This window comes from Pieris rapae, chromosome 15, assembly GCF_905147795.1.
Source record: "Pieris rapae chromosome 15, ilPieRapa1.1, whole genome shotgun sequence".
NCBI lineage: Eukaryota > Metazoa > Arthropoda > Insecta > Lepidoptera > Pieridae > Pieris > Pieris rapae.
Window position 1 is genome coordinate 8755327 of NC_059523.1, and position 22231 is coordinate 8777557.

Below are 22231 nucleotides of genomic sequence, written 5' to 3' on the forward strand. Positions count from 1 at the left end.
ACAAATTATAATAAATATACCTTATCACTGTTACATTTCTGACCTCCATTTTGTCTACACTCACAACAGCATTTTCTGCACTCGGTTGTAGAACATTCACATTCTGAAAAGAAAAAAAAAACGTGGCACTATTTATATAAACTACTGTTCCTGATATATAAATACACGATGCGACTTATAAATGGCCGGGTACTGTATATACTTACCAGTAACCATAAATGAATGTTGCTTTTCCAATTTCCCCCTTCGCTTTTCATTTGCGTCATTCTGAAAGAAACATTTTTGATTACAATTTTTATCTGTACTACAATTAAAAACGCGTGTAAATTGGCTTGAAGGTGATCCGTAATCCTGGGTTCGATTCCCGGCGAAATAATCTTTGAGTCGGGAGATAGAAGGTTTGTGCATTTCGTATAAGCTTTGCATCTGTGTTGACTTTATCTATAGCATAATAAAATTGTCAAACATTTGTTTGACTATTAAAAAAAAAAGATTTTATGTTAGCGCATGATACAAGGAAAACTTTGACTTATTTATTTATTTATTTAACAAACGAATAAACCTAAAAATTAATTACATACATAACAACAAAAAAATAAAAAAAATCTTCACCTGTTAATAGACAATATTTTAGACATGACCATGTCATAGACAATGTTCTAAAAAGTTTCCGGTATATTAAATTTGTTTCATACCTTATCATTATCTTGGTAAATAACGGGCGGATTGGCCGGATCGAAGTGATATATGGAGCCGTCTGGATTTGTTAGAGGACGTCCGGTCTGCAATTATATTTTATTCAGCCTTTATTTATAATTACCAATAATTCACTAATTGTTCACACATAGTTTATATTCTCCTTATAGTCCGAGATCCCACTGCAGGATTGGTGCGTTCATCGAGTTTTTGTTTAAAACCAAATTTTTATGTTTATTTATAATTAGAAGAATATATATTTACTAGGTTGCCTATCAAAATTTGGCCGCCAATATTTTTAATTAAATTATTTTGAATTGATTTTTGGTAAAAGATTACGTTCATTTAATTTTTATATAAAATAACGTCTACATCACGGTAATTAATATGAAGATTCTAAAAAATCACGGTTGCCGTTGCGCACATGGCCGCACCTCTTTGCAGCCAAGTGTAAACAGGTATGATTTCGATATATTTATACGTTTATAACGGATATCTATTAATTATATGTCAAATTGAAGCTAATTTTTTTCTATTAATTTTCATATAAGGGTGCCTAATTATATCTGGCCGCAAATAAGGGTTGCTGGCGGTTAAAGATGATAAATATTTGAGGTAGAGTGAAAGAGAGTTAGCGCGTAACGCGTTTGTCAGACAAGGACAGCGGTTGCCGATTGTGCGACGCTTTTAAGCCATTGCGCATGCGTCGAATGTTAGTGTTCTCAACTGAACAGATGCGGCATTTTTATTCTAACAGAAAATCCACGCTGTTTTGAAGTTCGTAATAAACAACGTTTTATATTTACATTGTTGTTTTATTTGTGCATCTAAAAATATATTATTTTATTAATTAACGTAAAATAAAATTGATAAAGATGAAGTCGTATTTTTTGTGTAACGAAAAAAGCAATGTACTCGACTTTAATTCCAAAAGTGCTCGCTAATGTTATTGTTTCGTCGTAAAAAAATATAAATATTATGACCATTTATTTACAATTGACTCTACTAATGATTTTGGATGTGCTATGGCTTAAAAGCGTCGCACAGTCGGCAACCGCTGTCCTTGTCTGACAAACGCGTTACGCGCTAACTCTCTTTCACTCTACCTCAAATATTTATCATCTTTAACCGCCAGCAACCCTTATTTGCGGCCAGATATAATTAGGCACCCTTATATGAAAATTAATAGAAAAAAATTAGCTTCAATTTGACATATAATTAATAGATATCCGTTATAAACGTATAAATATATCGAAATCATACCTGTTTACACTTGGCTGCAAAGAGGTGCGGCCATGTGCGCAACGGCAACCGTGATTTTTTAGAATCTTCATATTAATTACCGTGATGTAGACGTTATTTTATATAAAAATTAAATGAACGTAATCTTTTACCAAAAATCAATTCAAAATTATTTAATTAAAAATATTGGCGGCCAAATTTTGATAGGCAACCTAGTAAATATATATTCTTCTAATTATAAATAAACACAAAAATTTGGTTTTAAGCAAAAACTCGATGAACGCACCAATCTTGCAGTGGGATCTCGGACCATTATGAAGATGTAATTTCTTCCATGATTATTTTACACAGATTACTATCATGATCATTTGTCAATCAATAGGCAAGAAGGTGAACAGCTGTGCCTGACACACGCCGTCTACTTTTTGGGTCTAAGGCCAGTTTCCTCACGATTATGCTTTTTACCGTTATATTCGCACAAAGACAAAAAAATCCCTTGAGCACCAATGGACTCTCTGTCTTTCTGCGCTCAAGGATGAGAGTCGCACGCTGAAGACATTAGGCCAATAGCAATAGCACAGTTACCATGGCAACCGACGTACAAGTCGTTTTTTAAATATAAAATAAAAAACGTTTCATCAAATCAAATCAAAATTCATTTATTCAGTTTACAAAATTCGCGAAAGAGCAAAAACTACGCCATCCGTTCGCAAAACTACCAGGAGGTCTTGTTCTGAGAAGAACGGGCAAGTAACTCAGCAAATTTACCCTCCCCCTACATAACAATAATTCAAAGGAAAATGTCATAAACCACAACCTCATTTAAGTTACATAAGTAAAAAAATAAAGATCTGTTCTGTAATTTACCACATTCACCATTACATACATAAAACATCGAGATATCAACAGGTATGTATAAATTTGAATATTGTATAGGTTTATAATTTTATTAGATTTATATGAAATTTCAGTAACAATCTATCTCTTTCAGTAGTTATCTATCTATCTATCAATGAACAGTGTTGATTTAGTTGCATCAACGTGCGACTGTCATCCCATATGCCGTAGGTTCGATCCCCGGAAAATATTACGTGTTAATCAGCAAGTCGCATCTGTAATGTCGACGGCGTGTGTCAGACACCTATATTACAAAAAAGATAAAGAAATGTTTTGTTTAATAAAAAATCCGTCAGCGCTATGTGGTCTTGCCGGAAATTGTAAAGGTTTTTTTTTATTTTTTTTTGTGTGTCTGTCACATGTGAGTTACCTCACCCGAGTTATTTTATATTGTATATCTAATATTCAAGTTAATTTAGAAGTTTTAAATTTTTTATTGTTTTAAGGTCGTTAGAACTGAGTAAATTTTTTACATAACAATAATTTAATTTAATTGGTTAAAAAAATACCTGTGGATGTATAACAATAGCTCCCGGCGGAACAGAAGACAGGTTAGTCACCGCCCACACGAGGGTCGCGGCGTCGGTGCCTGGCTCGGGACTTGCACCGCCTGAAAAATATTCACACAAAATTCTTATGTAATTGTCGCCTAATAAAAATTAATTAAACTATTGGATATTGCTCATAGTCATAATATCTTTATTCATTTAGGTAAACAAACATGTACACTTATGAACGTCAAGAAAATCAAATTAAATTAATCGTAAATTTAAATTTACCACCAGTAATAAAGCATAACCAGTAATATACCAGTAAACCAATAAACACAATTACATGAAAAAACCGATGAAATACCTGTCGGTGAAGGTGTGACGGAGTCAGTGCTACGCAAACTCAACGTTTTGTATCCAGAACTGGAAGGTGATAAACGCCAGCTGCTTGAAGCCAAATCACCTAAAAATATTAAAAAGCTATATTTGAGGACAAGAAAATGTATTTTATAACCATCATTTTCTAAAAGGTTTATTTCAATAATATAGATTTTTTTTTTGAATAAATCACAACATTACGTAATGAAATTGATAGCTAGTTTATTTAACAAAAAGAGAGAGAAATGAAGAAAGAGAGTGAAAGAGAAAGATAGATAATCTTTCTCTTTCACTCTCTTACAGAGTATATTAAGGGGTTTTTTGAGAGGAAATAATTGTTTATGGGAAGGATAAATTTGTAGTGACGTCTGATTTAATACTTTAATTATAATTGAATATATTTAAATTATTTAAATCACCTTGTCTGCTAAGCAATCTTGGCTGTTGTGGTTCAGCCGTGTATCCTCCGAAACTGTGGCTTTTGGACACAGCACCCCGGGAATTTGTCTCTTGGCCCCGGGATTCAAGAGATTGGACCTATAATATTCATTTAGACTTTTAACATGAAAAAGGCCAGTGTTACACTAGTGCCTTCAGCGTGCGACTCATCCCTGAGGTCGTCGGTTCGATCTTCGTCTGTGCACCAATGGATATTTGTGCATTTAGCATTCGCTCGAAGGGTGAAGAAAACCTCTAAGGGTTGCCTTAGACTAAATAGTCTACGTCGTCAGGCACAAGAGACTGAGACCTACTTGTCTCCATTACATTGACAAATGATCATGAAATAGATACAGAAATATGAGGCTCAGACTTAAAAATTCTACACTTCATTGTAGGTGGTTTAAATTGACCTATAATCCAATGAAAGGAATTTCCGATCTACGCCGAAACCCAATGATGTATTCACAATCTCAAATAGAAAACAATCCGAGATTGTGGATTGCCAGACCGTGACAGTCGATCGATCTCCTATCCGCATCCCAATAACCAAACCCTTCGAAGACAATTCATTTTTGGCGAAAAAAATAAGATAGGATATTGGCACAGTTAAACTTTCATTTCCATACAAAGGTATATCCACAGATACCGATCCGACCTACCATAGATAGCTTGTATCGAGAGATGGCTATTACAATCCCTCGATTGATTGTGGCACACCTTTTATAACATTTGGATTAAGATGTCTAACGCAGATGGTCAGAAATGTACTGAGGTAGGGTTTGGGCGATAATTGGGGTCAATATATCGAAAATGAAATTTTAAATAAAAAAGGTATTTCATATCAAGAAAATATATACAATTAAATACAGGATTAAGTTATTTGGAAAAATCGGCTTTTATCAAAACTCCCTCTCTCTCTCTCTCTCCAACTCTCTTCTATCATTATAAAATGATATGCAATTTCTGGTACAATTTACCTTAGCGAGTTTATTCTTTCCGCTCTCAGGTGTTAGAAGCTTGACAGGTCCAGAGGGAAGCCACGGCCATTGACTCTCGTCTTGGGTGCAGTTGTCCTGTTATAAGAGTCCTTTTTAGAAGTAAATTACTTTTAAAAAGGATAAAAAAGTCCAATGGGAGATTAGGTCTAACAGTCAGGGTGGATTGTGGTGTAATGGTGTAGTTTTAAAAACAAGCATTTTTTTAAATTTTATTGCAATAGTTATAACTTTATTAAAATGCCTTTATGCGTTTGCGAGTATTTAGACCATAAGTTAGATTGCAATTATATAAAAATCATTTTAATATTGACATTTGCATATTTTTCTGATGGCTGATGATTGTGCGGACTGCGAAATTTAGAGTAAATTTAAAAAAAATTCTATTGACTTTCATAAGTGGACTTGATTACCTATATAAATAAAGAATTTTTTGTTTGTATTTTGCATCTTTATAGTCATAGATACCAAATGAGTACTCTTAGAGTACATATAAGATATGAGAAGAGACTTAAAGGGCGTGTCTTTATTTTCTGTAAAAAACTACTACTACGAAATACTTACATGAAATTCTCTATTGGTCTAAAATATCTTTTATCTCTCTCTCACCGTACTAAATATCCTCCGTCTCGCTCTCTCATAGTCCCTTTCGCGTTGTTCGAGTGACTTGCTCCTCGGCGCGTCCGCACCGCCACCGCTCGATTCCGAAACGTTTCCCGCGCGCTTTAGTATCGATCTTGAAAAAATTGTTATGTTTGCTATTAAAATTTGATTTCATTATTGTAAATCGTTATAGACATTAATCGACAACTGCTAGATGTAAACAATGTTTCCAAAATAATATATATATACATATATACAATTCACAATATAACTCCCGTATGACAAATATTTTTTTATACTTGGAAATACTTGCAAAAATAATACGAAAAATTTTTTTTCAAAAAAATTATTCTACATTTCTAGAAAAAACGACACTAAGTAACAATAGAAAAAATATTTCGTACATTGAAAGTTTCATAACGCATTATTTATTTAAATATCACCAAATAAAATGTTGACTATAGCTAACTTCAGGCTAACGTCAGGATATCTAAAGTTTGTGTTACAAAAAACCGACACATTGAATATAGTGACTGATACAGATCTCTTCAAAAACTGAAATGCACTAAATATAAACTTTACTAATAATTAAATAAATAAATAATAAATTTTCGGAAAGCCCCTGTATGGGCTTAGGTCCCCGTTAGGAAACACTGCTCTAGACATTGGTCTACAGGCAGTGCTTAAGTAATGCACTATTAATTTTTTAATAGAATATATACGTACTTTGCGAGTGTATCATCGTGTCTCCTTGGAGGTGATTTGGGAAACACTCGCGTGCACCACTGCTTGAAGCTGGTGCAAGGGATCCTACCACCACTTGTACCTGTTAAATTAAATTAGATTCATTTGCTAACAAAACATAATTGATTTAAAAAATCTGTAATCTTGACAATTGTCATAGAGAATAATTTGACAGATCTAAAAAGGAGGCCCTGAACTAAACCGTAAATTTAAAATTTTCATAAAACTTTATTTCTTGATGAACATTTGGACCTAGCTAACATGATCTCTACTCACCACTCTTAGATACGACCACACAGGTCTTGTTAGCGTGGTCGATGTGATGCGCCAGTTGAAACAACGCGGCCACCCGATGGACCAACATACGGCCGTATGACGTCATCACCGGAAATCGAACTATGCAACGACTGAAAAGGTAGAATAAACATATGAATACTTAGTTGAAAGAGATCGCTAGGATCACACACACACACACACACACATATATATATATATATGTATACTATATTTAAATAATTATATTGTTTCTTGATATGAATAAATACTGTTAACTCCTGGCGTATAAACGAACATGCCGAATTAGGTATTACGTATTCAAAAAGATCCTGATTTTTCTTCTCGTAAATGTTTGAACATTTTTGTGTATATTACTCATTACATTTTTGGCTATATTTAGTTTGGTTCAGACATAAATACTTAAATGAGATTATGAAAAAAATATAAAAATGTAAGACATCAATGAAACAGACCCATATACAGATTATTTTCTAGATTTTTTACAAAATTTTGATCCCTTTTTCCTGCACTTCAATATTTATCTTAAATTAATTGTTATGATAAAGTATTTGAGACCATAATTTATTTTTAAAAAACTTCTCTCGCCTCATCATAAATGTACAAATTGCAATATTTTTTTGGGTTACTTTGACTACGGTAAATGTTTTCATTAAATTTCTTTTTCTTACCCAACATCGCTGACAAGTGCGTGCAACTCCTTTTCAACCTTCAACAATGTGATCCTGTCCTTTGGATTCTTGTTGAGCGTGTCTCTCAGGAAATTCACCAAATCCTGGTCTGTCAGATCCGTTTTGTCGTCTAAAATAAAATTTGTTAAAATACAAAATTATACTAAAGTTTAAGATAGTAGATAGTAAGATATATATATATATATATATATAGATAAGATAGTAAGATAGTAGATCTATAAGAATAGAAACGCGTTTTTAGGAATGATAAATTAAAAAAAAAAACCGCGTCAATTCATTTAACAAATAAAGATTTTTTAAGAAATCAGAACTCACAGGAGCTAATATACAAGTTCTTAAAGTTTATATAATAAACAATATATACGAAAACAAGTCACAAAAAAAACGTGCAATCAATATGGAATCGCACGCTCAACGGTACAGTCAACGAACGCGGACGCACGCGAAAACTTTGCCATCTAAACATGGCCATGAACAATTACAAAAAAAAAATAGCAAAATAATAATAAATATATTAAATAACTGGACTCGAGTCGAATGTGACTAATGCATTTATAGGAAAAAAAATAATCTACTGACGAAAACCCAAAGACAATTAATAATAAAATAAATAATAATAACACTAATGCTGATAAAATAACAATATACCTGCATCATTTCCGCTTAGCGATAGGTTTTTCGGTTTGTCTTTACGTTCTGGACACCTGTAAATGTTAAAAATTATCATAAATAATTGACTATTACTATGTTATAATTGTATTAATCTCAACGAGATTATAACAAGGCCAGTGTTGGCCTAGTGGATTCAGCGTGCGACTCTCATACCTGAGGTCGTAGGTTCGATCCCGGGCTGTGCACCAATGGAGTGTTTTTCTATGTGCTCATTTAACATTTTCTCGAACTGTGAAGGAAACCATCGTGAGGAAACCGACATGTCTTGGCCAAAAAGTCGACGACGTCTGTCAGGCATTGGAGGCTGATCACCTACTTGCCTATTAGATTTAAAAAATGATCATGAAACAGATTCAGAAATCTGAGGCCAAGACCTAAAGAGTTTGTAGCTCCACTGTTTTTTTTAAAGAGAAAGCTATTCAAATGGTAGTACCGGGGCGATTCCAAATTACCATAAATTATTTATTTCCCAGTGAAACTCACCTGCAGTAAAATGTCTGATCATCAACATCCACACTACCAGACTTTCCATTTGCACCTGGAATAATTCAATCATGACAATTTTATAATAACACTTAAATTACTTACGACTTTAACGCTTTCGAGAGATCTCATCCAGGCAACGCAACCACTCATTATATATTGATTTAGTATACAATAATATTCTCTTTTCCTATAAATTAATTAATAAACTAAATCGTAAAACCTTGTACACATTGAAAAAGGCTTAACTTTAATGAATCTACAATTAACTAAGCAATGTCATGTCACATGTCAAAATCGATGACATTCCAAGTTTGAACTCACCAATATTGTCAAGATCAGAACAGTCGGGACAGTCCACAGAGCAAACTATACCAGAGTCCTGTTTAATCGCGCACATGTGCTTTCGTTTACCCCTGAAAACAATATAAACCATTACCACATACAAATACATAAACAATGCTATACTGAAAAATTCTTATATATTGCAGATTTTAAGCAGTAATTATATCGTATCATAAAGTATAAAGCTACGGAATAATTGCTAATAACCGATGTCTGAAGAACTGTGCAAGAAATGCATTGTTTGCCAACGAAGCACAATGGAGAGACAACCCAAACCGATAGTTTTGAAATCTTTTTCAATAATGAAAAAAATAACCTTAATGAAATCCTAAAATAAGTTTAACACCGATATTATTATTTATTCACACTTCTTTATGTATTGTGTTATTTGTGTTTCTTTGCAACCAAAGAAACACAAATAACACAATACATAAAAATTACAATATGCAACGGGCGGCCCTATCGCTAACAAGCGATCACTTCCAGGCAACCCTAGTAAGAAAAAAAAATTGAGTTCAAGAATGAGTGTTAGCCAGGTGAACTAGTCTAATTATAAAAGCTATTTCAGTTCCCATTTACAGCGAAAATATAGAAACATTATTTATAATACCTGCAATGTGGACAAGCACACTTTCCACAGACGCAAGTAACGCGAGGATTATATGAGAGAAAGTCCCTGGAGGAGTCCGAATGCGGTCTCTGTCCCAACCAGCGTCTCGTGCGGAGACGTTGCTCGCTGAACCCTTCTTCCCAGCCGCCCGAGGTTATCTAAATATTATTTAAATCATTTATATAGTTCTTGAAACTTTTCGGTTCTATATTACTACCCTTAAGCACACCACACGATTATAACGCGTTATAAATCCATCCGTTTATAGAATGCTTGGTGGCAAGAATTGAAATGCTGGGATTTCAAAATTTATGATAATGTACGCCTTGAAACTGAACAAAGCTTTGCAGATCTGATGATGCTCTCACCGATAGTATATCGGTAGCCATCTCAGTTGCAATTTTAATAATGACTGCTTTTCAGTTATACAGTGGCGGATATGAGGGTGAGATTCAGAAACGATTTAGGAACTAAAACTCCTGTATGTCAAAATCCATATTTATTTAGAAACGGTGGAATTGATGGAAATCGGCAGGTTGAGCGAGATTTAGGTTGGAATATAGCGCCAACAAACGAAAAATTATGTAAAATTCACATAATAATGAATGATGTATATTAAAAAATAAAACATTAAAATACTTCACTAAGCTAAATAAATATTATTATAAGTTATAAATGTTAAGAATAAAAATGAAACTTCTGTTTGTTAAGGCCTGTATTCACTTTGATTAGTGATTAGTAGAAAATAAGTGTGGACAGCAACTGATTAGTGCAGATGATTAGTTAGCCAACCAGGCTTCGATCGTCTTGTAATATGCATCTGAATCTCAGCCTGGGAGTTATGCAATAGACAATATACTTATGTTTACATTCGTCTCTTTCTATTTACGCTGTGATGAAAAGAGACAGACTGTACGTAGACTTCAAAACGACTTACCTGTATCTGCACTGGAATCTTCTCATCATCAATGACCTTGGTGACGCAGCGATTATGTTCCTTCTCTTTCTCATGCTCGGGGCTGCCAGGCTCGTAAGGTGAGGCAGTACGAGGGGGGGACGTAGACTCGCGAATCGCTTGGCTACGTACTAATTGCTTCGATTTAAAACTCTGCAATGATACGTAATAAAATAAAACAATTTAATTATTATTTTTATACATTTTTACAGTGTGAACTCGGAGAGTTTATTGCCAGTTCTTCTCTTCCGTTCTACGCCCTTGATTTGAGAACTGGCAGTAAATGTAAAATTAAATTCATTTAATATTTCTTTTTTTGACGTTTATAAGTGTACCTTGTTACCTACATGAATAAATAAATTTTGAATTGAAAAACAAATATTTCGTGTTGTATTTTTTTGCTTACAAGTTTTTATGTAGAATATATAGAATATTACTAGACTGTTAATACTCACTCTACTTCTAGTAAGCTGTGCGTCTTCGCTGGAAGTTTTTTCTACTTCTGTGTTATCCATGGCTTTCACAATTTTCACTGAAAAAGGATAAGGTTTTATTAAATTTCAAGAAACATTTATAAACTGTGGAGTTCTAGTGATATAACCGACATCCTCAATTAATTTCGATAGATGGCGCTAAAGTTAATAACAAGATATTTTATATTTAATAAAACAAATTTCAAATTGGGTAACGTTTAACATTTTATTAGAATTAAAAAAAAGTTTTAAAAATCATATCTGTAATCCTAATAAACCAATTTTGTTAATTCTACAGGTCTGAAGTTTATAATATGTATAATTATATCTATTTTTTATATAATAGGGGCATTAATATATATGTCCCGTACGCTATATATAGCGTACGGGACATATATATACCCACGAGGGGCAGTCATCGCAACACGTAGACCCTTTAAGTGGATGCGATGCCGGGCTTTGAGGAGTACACTCTAACTTAAACAAAGACACAAAATTTAATTACACCAACCTCACACACTCAGAAAAAACGTGTTATGTACAAAGAGATTGGACCTAGGTGAAGGCAACTATGAGACACTAGTTAAAGCTCCAAATTGGGCTCGATAAGCTCGAAAGGCTGCGCGGGCGCATCGTACGTCAAGCTTGCGAGCTTTTCAGTCTGTGCTTCTTCACTATTGTTGACGCCATTAATCTGAAATGTTAAATAATAGGGCTTTACATTTTAATCGCAGCCTATAAATCAAATGCTATTCGTGTTTCAAGTCACAATTAATCTTGAGCACTGTGTATATTATTATCAATAGCTAATGACGAAAACTCGTCAACATATGATGGAAATTTTAACTGGATATATTAATTCATACACTAGATGAGCGTCATTAAACAGACCAAATAGATCAGACCTCATCCAGGTATGACACACAAATTTCAACAATTAGTTACCAGGACAACTTTGTATTGAAAATTAAAAATAAATAAGAAATATTAAAATGCCTATGTAAGGAATTTTTCTTTAATATTATTAATATTTAAGAAAAAATATTAAACACAATTAATTGAAGATCATAATCTGCCAAATCAGTACAGCCATTCTCGAGTAGTGAGACAAACGAACCACATTTATTTTTTATTTATATATAAAGGATAGGTAAACTAGCGCACCCAACATACACTGTAAAAATTATTTTAAAAATAAGCCTTTCTCAAATCCAGTTATATGTATTTGTCTTAAACACAAATAATTCATGGGGAAACGAGTTTAATTACAAACGCATGATTATATACTTATATAATAAGAAAATATCTAACATGAAATGCAAGCAATCTGTGACATACCATCAATAGCAAAACCGCCACAGATGCAAATATTTAGAGAAGAATTGAAATATTAAGACACAGTAATCAAATTGAATAAAGAGATCAAGATAATCATGATAAAATAAAAATATTAAAAAAAATTAATATATATAATTATATTATTATTATAATAAATAATCATTAAGGAGAAACGAAGATCACGGGAGCAACTAGTTCCAGCATCAAGCCGTTTGTGAATTTGGGCAGGATTTGCGACGTTTTCAAGAGAATTGCAATTAAATAATAATAATAATTTATTTATTGCACGAATATGGTATAAAATGTCAAGGTGGTACAATTGTCAGTCGTTCGCATATTCTGCCACACACAGTGGCGCGCAAATTAATCTTAGTTTAGATTTTACATTATTAGTCAGATTCATATCAATTAAGTCAATTATCATACATAATTAAATTTATATAAATTACCATGTCTCACACAAATAATCGTTTATTGAGTAGTACGTTTTTTCTAAAAGTAATGCACTAAGTCGCTTTTTAAAGATTCTTGTCGGAAGATCTTTAAGTTCTTTCGGTAATCTATTGTAAATTTTAATTGCCATACAGAAGGCGTTTTTCCGAAATAATTCTAAATTTATTTTTGGCACAGCCAATTTCTCCCCATGTCTACTACTTACTACATTCGATTTAAAAATATGTATATTTCTGTGTACGAACAGGGACATTTCTAATATATAAATACATGGAAGAGATAACACTTTGAGTCTCTTAAATAGAGGCACGCAACTATCGATGCAATTTGCTCCACAAATTGCTCTAATACATTTTTTTTGGGCCTTAAATACCCTATTCACTTCGACTGAATTTCCCCAAATTATAATTCCATATCTAATTATAGATGCAATATATGCATGATAAGCAGCTAATACCGCAGCATGGTTAACAGTTTCCCTTAGTCGTTTTAACACAAAAACAAAACGGTCTATTTTGTTCTGTAATTTTTCAATATGTGATTTCCAATTACAAAATTTATCTATCGTTATACCTAAAAATACACACTCGTTCATTATGTCCAGTTTATTGTGTTTATATTGTACGTCTATTAGTGTTTTAGAGTTATATGTTTGAAAATGAATTATGTTAGTTTTGGTCATGTTTATTTGTAGGTTATTTGAATTCATCCAGTTGATGGCGTCGTCTAGAGATTTAATTAAGTTGTTTTTTAAATCTTGGTCGTTTTTGCCTTTTATTATAAGTGTAGTGTCATCAGCAAATAGTATACAGTTCTGGTGTATAGCATCTGGGAGGTCATTTATGTATGTTAGAAAGAGTAGTGGGGCCAAAATACTGCCCTGAGGTGTTCCGTACTCATTTTTCTTATAGTTGGATCTATAGGTTTTTTGTTTTAGTTTACAAATCTTTGTTATTTCCACATATTGCATTCTATTTTCAAGGTAACTTTTCACCCAGTTATAGGCATTACCTCTTATTCCGTAGCATTCTAATTTTTTTAAAAGTCTTTCATGGCATACAAAGTCAAAAGCCTTTGTCATGTCTAAAAAGATGCAACCTACAAGCATTTTATGATTTAAGCATTCAGTAATTTGTTTAACTAGGGTAAAGCACGCAAGGGTAGTGGAACGATTTTTCCTGAAGCCAAATTGTTCTTTTTTTAGAATATTGTATGATAAAAAGAAATTCTCTATTTTATTATACATGACTTTTTCGAAAATTTTAGATAATATGGGAATTAAAGTTATTGGTCTATAATTAGTCATTTGTGTTTTTGCTCCTTTTTTATGTAATGGTTTGATAATTGATATTTTTAGTTTTTCAGGAAAGATCCCTTCTACTATCGATAGATTAATTATGTATGTCAGTGGATCAAGTAGGTATAATGCGCATGATTTAATTGTTTTGGTATCTAAATTATCGTATCCTGTAGATTTTGTATTTTTCAACGATGTAATAATTTTTAGTATATCCGTGTTATTTATGGGGGAAAGAAAAATACTTTTATGGTTTAGAGGGATTTTAGCTTCTGGCAAATTGTTTGTTTTATTTTTAGTAGGCAGTGAGGTAAAATAGTCATTAAAAAAGTTGCATATTTCATGCGGTGATTCATATGTTTTGTTATCGATATTAATTGCTTCTATTCCTGAATTAAATGTCATGTCTCGTGTATTAGTTTTAATTACATTCCAGGCTGCTCTAGTTTTGTTTTTTGCGGAATTTATGTATTCTGCATTATTAAGTTGATGGGATTTATGTATACATTTTTTTAAGATAGATGAGTATTTATTATATGCAGACTTATTTTTTTTTTTATTGTGCTTATTTAAATGATATTTTAGGTATAACGTTCTTTTTCTTATACAACATTTTTTTAGCGCTTTAGTAAAGAATCTATTTTTGATAGGCTTGAATGTATTTTTGATTTTTAAGATCGGAAAGCACAAATTGTAAAATAATGTTATAGTGTCATGGAAGTTGTCGAATGCTTCATTTGTTGTTGTGGAGCTGTATACGTCCGAGAAGGTAAGGCTTGATAGACACCTCATAAATGTATTAGTGTTTTCTCTATTGAGTTCTCGTCTGTATATATACCAGTACTTTGGGATATCTTTCAAGTTTTCGTTTTCTTCGAGTGTAAAAGTCAGCGATTGTGCGGTCTCATGGTCTGAAAGTGCCAAGTAGTGGAGGCTCGCTTGTGTGTCTTTTAAGTTACTTGCTATTAAGTCTAAGCAGGCGTTTTTACGTGTTGGGCGCTTTATATGATTTTGTAAATTATTATTTTGAAGAATAGAGATAAGTTCTCGGGAATTTTTATCATTTTTTAAAATATCAATGTTCCAGTCTCCACATAATATTAGTTTTTTGTTGCGTTTCCTGCATAGGTTACTTAAAAGTTGTTCTAAATTATATAAAAAAGGTGTTACATCTAACTTAGGAGTCCGGTAAATACATATTATTATTAAGTTGTATTTACTTATTTCAACGCCACAAAATTCGAATTGAAGAGGTATTGCGAGTCTAGGGTAACAAATTTCCTTGTATTTTAAATTGTTTTTTATTAAGACGCACGAACCTCCTCGGCGTTGGTTAGGCCGAGAAAATGAAGAGACTAATCTATAATTATTTATCTTAACGTTGGATTCACTACCTTGTTTAATAAAAGTTTCTGTGAAACATATGATGTCTACATTTCCTAAATTTCTTTGCAGGTCTATGATGGCTATATTAATCAGATCTTGTTTGTTAAGCAACCCTGCTATATTTTGATGGATGAGTCTTAATTTATTTTGCTTATTAGTTGCAACGAAAAAAATTCTCACCGGAAGGCTGGTTTTTATTTATAATATTGGTACTTGGCATTTTAAAAAAATTTGTTATTTTTAATTGTACAGTGCGAGTTGAGTTTGTGTGACTATGGATGGATTTATTGTTGAGATTTGTCTTATGCTGTGTATAATATCGAATGTACTCGATTTCCGTGTTTATCTTATCACATAAATTGAAGAGGTGTTTTGTATGAGAATAGGGTGTGTTTTTATCGTATTTCGAGTGGCGTATTTTTAAGTAGTGGCAATATTTATAATTAGATATTATAGATTCTAAATGAAAGTTAATTAATTTTACATTTAAGTGAGTATTATACTGTACATTTGTTATAAACACCTTTTGCTGTCGCAGTTGGTATAGCACATTACACAATTGTGCGATGAAGGCATAAGGCCGTTTATCATTTGCACCTATTACCAACATTACAATGTCCTTGGGCTTAATTATGGACTTATTAATCTCATCAATACAGCTACTAAGAATCTGTGCACTAGTAGCATTGGGCTTTATAAACGAAGTTATTTTGTAATTTTCCTTTTGCATATTTGATCTTGATTTTATTAGTTTATGTGTTAAGCCACAAGCTTGCTGATCCCCAAATATTATTATTTTGGGTTGATTTTCTATTGCTTGACCATTTACCGTCTTGACATTGTCGTTTTGAATATCTGATTTTGTTGTTCTTATAGTGACATCTATTGGCAGCTCCCTAATATTCTGATTGTGGTTTTCAATATTTGGTGGGAATTCTTGTATACTGCGCTTTTTAAGTTCTTTATATTTGGAAGGGCAGTGACTGCAGGCGGATTCTGCATTTTCTTGGTTTTGCTTTTGTGGTAATGTGTTGGCAGTAATATTATTGGAAGGTGAAGAATAATTTTGTTTTAGTTTATTTATAGTTTCCTTCTGTTGTATAATTTCAAGGCTTTTGGTGGAATTTTCAAGTGATAGGTTCTTAATTTTTTGATGTGCTGAATCTAATTCTAATTTTAATTTTTTTATTTGCTCCAGTAATTCGTAATGTTCATCTAAACCTCTCGTAGATATTTCTGGTAAACTTCTTGGATCAGAAAAGTCATAGTTTGATTGAGCAGAACTAGATGAAATGTTAAGTGATTCAATAGATCTTCTTTGCTTTCTTCTTTTGGTAACATAGTCGTTTTCCATTATTAAAAAAAAAAAAAAAAAATGAAAATATGATTAACAGACGTTTGGCTTGAACCGACGTGATTCGAACCAGGACACGTAATAGTAACCTATGTATCTGAGGTAAGTCGATAGTACCATTAGCCAACAGGCCTATTACGTATGCTTCGAAGTTAACTATTATATTTATATTTGTGTAAATTGCGTTGAAAAAACGTTAGAATTCAACTGACGTGAGTCACATCGAAGAACAAAGGATTCACTTAATTTTTAAGTTTCATCACTTTTATTGCAGTTTACTAGTTTGTAGCACTTCACCGGTAAGGTTGTCACTTTTTAAGTTTGTAAATTGATTGGGAATTGTATTTTTAAGCAAAATATGGTTTTATGTAAAATGTTAGGGGCCAAACATTTTATTGTTAATATTGTCACTGTTTCATAAAGAAGTACTTGTTTAATATTACCATCACAAAGATAACTTTTACAAACTTCACTGATTAACTTTTTGATTGAAATAATGCAATGAAACTATTTATAAACAATAAAATACACGGAGCTATTGTTTACAGGCCAGCGCCATCTTAGACATATATAAAGTGTTTTTATACTGAATTTCATAATATCTATGTAAATCAGCATTGCAAGGACACGATTTGTGCAAGCTGCATATATTGTGTGCATTCATGACATAAACAAAAGACGGGAAACAATATTTTATAGCTATCACTTTTCGCACGACATCGCGCAGTTAGCATGTTTCCACTGTTTCACGGTTAACGTGCCGGACTAATACAAAAATATGTATCATACATAGTTAATACAATAATAAAAAATATTATAATAATATAAACGGATAGAAAATAAAAGAAACGTATCTATTACAGTGTATTTGACTTTTTTGAATTATAAACTTATTTAGAGTAAGTTTTCTTTACAATTAATATTGAAGTAATTTTTAGTTTTTAGCACTGGGAAACGGCTTACATAAGGTGTGCCATCTATGGCAACAGAAAATCTCAATTTATCTGGATTTCTGCTACAAGTTTCCACAATAGTCCAAAAATCCTGCAGGCAGATTTAGTTTATCTCATTCGTTATGTAATTGTAGACTACTTATTTGTTATTCTTCTTATAAATATCCAATAAGAAAGCCTGGTTGGAAACCCTGGCTTCCCGACCTAGACATCCACCTTATCCAGGCTTTTTGGTTTCGGGCGATTCTTTTAGCGTTTACTTATTGTAATAAAATAAAAAATAATAATAATAAAACCAAACGTTCTCTAACAGCAAGACGCGGTGAAATAGGCGTGCTAACATTACTGTGGAAACACGCAACTGGTGCATGCAGTATTATAGGAAAACGTCTTCATTCCATGCCGTGCGACATTGGAAACGCACACCGCCCTGACCTCACGTCAACGTCCCACTGTCAAGTTCACGATGCTATGCGTCACCAAAATGCTCTAGCGATAAAATACCCTTCCATTGGTAATCATGGGATTACTCACAACACTGCGGGTGTAATAATATACCTGAGTCAAATGTCCGCAGCGAAAGACCTGCATCTTTCACAAAAACTAATGCTAGAAACCTCAATTGATGTAGTCTGTAATTTATTTCTTTATGCAGATTAAACTCGTATACGGCATGTAGATTTTTCAATTTTGACGTCCTGTTCTTTTCAGTTTCACTGTCAGCCGCGGTCGAAAAAAAAACACCTGAATTTTTTCCTTCTTTCGAGTGGATGGCTTATAGATTCTTTAATAAGTATTTTAGGCATTACATATGTATTGATGTTTATTCATGTGTGTGACAGTTCAAAATGACATTTGGAAGAATGACGTTTCTTTGTTTCTGTTATTTGGTGTTTAAATTGTAGTAAAATCTTATTAATAGGGCCTTAAACTTACGTAATACGGCCTGGTACGTCCAACCATCGTAATATGTTATATTACTAAAATATTACCTCACGTTGCAGAGCGTATTTGATATAGGAATCAGTTCAAAGTAACCAAATAAAATAAAAAAATAACTGCGATTAAAAATCAGTACTAAATACCAAATATCACCAAAATTATATCATTAAAAATTTATAAGCCCAAATTACCGAGCGCAAGGAATCTGTTTCATTAAAACCTGTATCGATTTGTTACTCCAAGGGTCAAACCCTAGGGTTTCCAAGGGTTGATTTTAGGACATGAAGGGTAGGAAATATACCATGACACTGAACTCATAAAACACAACCTTGGATGTGGCATATGCTTTTGTTGGCGTCTGCTCAAATGTAGTTATTTTCAATAATGACAACGTAAAAAATTATCACCGCTCAATGTTTCACAGATGTTAGAGGAAATTACAATATAGTTTACAATTTTTGTTTTAATGGCGTACTGTGAGTTTCAGGTACCTAAGCCTTTTCTTTTATCTTCTATTCAATAAACGTGAATATAAAATATACATACTCTATGTATTGCACGAACACAACGTAAAATTTGAATGACTAAAAGTTTTTTTAGAACAGGGGGCAAACGGGCAGGAGGCTCACCTGATGTTTAGTGATAACGCCGCCCATGGACACTCTCGGTGCCAGAGGGCTCGCCAGTGCGTTGCCGGCCGTTTAAGAATTGATACGCTCTTTTCTTGAAGGACCCTAAGTCGAATTGGTTCGGAAATACAGTGAACAAAAGTACGTTTGAATTAAAAACTTGCAGTTAAATGTGTAAGATAGGTATATCAAAAATCCATAGCTTCGTGCTGCCAATGAATATTTACGTATTACTTATTTAGTTATATAGCTGCATCAACACAAAAAAGACAATACAAATTATAAAAAAAATCCTTATTATTAATTATAAAGATTTTTAATATAAATGTAAGTAGTAAGGGTGTGGTTACACTAAAACCACATAAAGTGATTTAGTTTAAGTGTGGTGCAAGTCCGATGCACTAAAATAAAAAATTAAACAATTTTTAAATGTCTATAAGGGAGACGGGCCGAGGTAAGTTAATATTACAGTTGGAGTCATATACCATATCTAAAATATCATCATCCGGAATTATCATTTAGGGTTCACCAGAACTTGTTTTCGTCCCTATTCAGGTTAACGGTCGAAATACACGAGATCAGATTAACTTTAGGGTTTAAGCTATTTGCAGAATACTAGCTGCCCCCGCGAACTTAATTTCTCCTTAATGTGATTTTACTTAGCCTTTTTAGTACAACCAACTTGGAACATTTTGCTACGCTACCCAAGATACCATTCAGTTTTCCGGAATGAAAACTTTTTAGGTTTTTCTTTGAAATTATCTCTATATAAACCTCATAGTTAAAGTCATACGTTTATTTTATATTTATTCAGACTTCGTTGCTAGAAAGAAACACAAATAACAAAATACATAAAAATTACAAGAGATGTAACGGGCGGCCTGATCGCTGCCAAGCGATATCTTCCAGGCAGGTAAGTTTTTAAGTAACAAATAAATACTTAATAGGGGTTTTATTTATTTATTTATTTACACTTCGTTGCTAAAGAAATACAAATAACACAATATATATAAATTACAAGGGATGCAACGGGCGGCCTTATCGCTAACAAGCGATCTCTTCCAGGCAACCCTGGTAAGAAAAGAAATAAATAAAAAAAATGATGGGTGCAAGAAGTGCAGAAGTTATATAAAAAAAAAATTATATTAAAATATAGAACCTTAATCTATTAATAACTATATATATTATAATAACTAACTAAAACTAAAAAGCTAATCTTACAAATTCAAGAATAGCAAATAGAGAATTACATTTACAAAACGAACAGGAGATACAAGAATTACACAGGTCACGATGGATCAGGATATGATAAGGTTAGGAAATATTTATATAGAAGAGTTTTAAAAGACGATAGGGAGGAAGCCAATCATATAGACTCAGGCAGCTTATTCCACAGCCTAATGGGGTTGATCGTGGATCGGTGAAAATTAAGGGTTGTATGTATTTTTGTATGCTGTACAAAAAACAATCTTAACATTTAGGAGGATTTAAAATAGATGTCCTAACCGCAGATCCAATCGATATGCATACAAATAACGAATATCAGTCCAGCCATTTCGGTGATGTTCAATTCAAACACACACATACACAGTGGTCCGTGACACGCGAACTTTATATATTAGATTTTAAATGTATCATTTAGGCAAAATATTTAAGTGTAAAGATAAATTATTTCACTAATAATCTCACTAAATAACTATTTGCACTATAAAAACGTGAAAACCACAATTTATGGACCGTGGACCCGTTTAAATTTTAAAAGAAAACTAATATTTTAATCTAGTTTCCACCCGCTTGATTTTTATTTTATCTCTAAACAGTAATTGTTATAATGCTTAACTTAACTATAACATTCCTCAGGAATCAACTTTTTTGGAGAATGTCATTTATAACATCGTATTTTTCAGTTTACTTTTACACTTCGTTGCATCTAGAAATTGGTATTGAATTGTTAAGGAGATCAACTTACAACCTCATAGCTTTTGAGCGATCACTTCCAGAAAACCACTAGTTTCATCACGAACAAACATACATATAATATACTTTATTTTATATGTAAAGGGTGCTTGAAATGTCTCGACCAAAGTTTGTTCGTAAAATATTCCTCCATTCGATGCAAGGAATTTCACACGAAAAATTAAGCTTAGGCTATGTTGGCACGTAACCATTATCAAGATAGAGCCAGTAAACACTACCTTAGATCAGCGATAACACAAGGTCGGGGCCGAATGATTCATCGCTATGTATACGCTTTCAGCCCTCGGCATAAAAAATTACTTTTGTATCTGTGACGTCATAGGCGAAGGGCTGGTTAGACAAATAAGGTCGGAAAGGGCGATGTGTCATCCCTTAGAAGCGTTTAAACTCCCACAAATGAAAACCTTTGGGGCGACAAATTACTTATATATAGCAAAATACTTGGGCAGATTGGGCAGATGATCACGATGGTCGATGACATCTTAAAGAGTGTTGCCATTTGGAAAAAATAATTTAAATAAGAAAATAAATGTATAATCGTACTTTGTACCTAACACTTAAAAATTGTAGACCAAAGACCTGTTTTGTTTAAATTTTCTATATTTTTCTTTAATTAATTGAAATTAGTAATCAATTAAAGTAGTTAATTTAACTTTTATTATTGTAATGAACGCTTCGATGGACGTTGAAATGTGTCCGATTTGTGTTCTACGGTCAAATAAAGTTCAGAAATTTCATTTAAGAAATAAAAACTTGTGATAGTTTATTTAACTCGAGTCTAAGCTTGTATATAAATATAAACTTTTTATAAATAGTTCACGCATTAAAAGTAATTAATCGTTCTAAAAATTATTTTACATTTAGCACTCTATTCCAAATTTCACTGCCGAA

General features: G+C 32.7%; 1 protein-coding gene across 2 annotated transcripts in view; it reads right to left on the bottom strand.

Moving 5' to 3' along the window:
• The window catches only part of LOC110997653 (cAMP-regulated phosphoprotein 21), a 42115-nt gene that overhangs the window by 11020 nt on the left and 8864 nt on the right, over positions 1-22231 (bottom strand). The window contains exons 2-19 of one of the 2 annotated variants that reach the window (XM_045631250.1): positions 11523-11705; positions 10994-11070; positions 10521-10691; positions 9584-9741; positions 8953-9044; positions 8629-8683; positions 8122-8177; positions 7453-7582; positions 6764-6894; positions 6470-6569; positions 5750-5876; positions 5123-5218; positions 4124-4241; positions 3691-3789; positions 3345-3445; positions 704-782; positions 207-269; positions 21-103 (exon numbers count right to left, since the gene is read on the bottom strand). In XM_045631250.1, coding sequence (XP_045487206.1) covers positions 21-103; positions 207-269; positions 704-782; positions 3345-3445; positions 3691-3789; positions 4124-4241; positions 5123-5218; positions 5750-5876; positions 6470-6569; positions 6764-6894; positions 7453-7582; positions 8122-8177; positions 8629-8683; positions 8953-9044; positions 9584-9741; positions 10521-10691; positions 10994-11053 — 1719 coding nt within the window. In that variant the 5' untranslated portion in view covers positions 11054-11070; positions 11523-11705. Of the gene's footprint in view, positions 1-20; positions 104-206; positions 270-695; positions 783-3344; positions 3446-3690; positions 3790-4123; positions 4242-5122; positions 5219-5749; positions 5877-6469; positions 6570-6763; positions 6895-7452; positions 7583-8121; positions 8178-8628; positions 8684-8952; positions 9045-9583; positions 9742-10520; positions 10692-10993; positions 11071-11522; positions 11706-22231 lie in introns of both variants that reach the window. The other variant, XM_045631249.1, reaches the window with a different exon arrangement.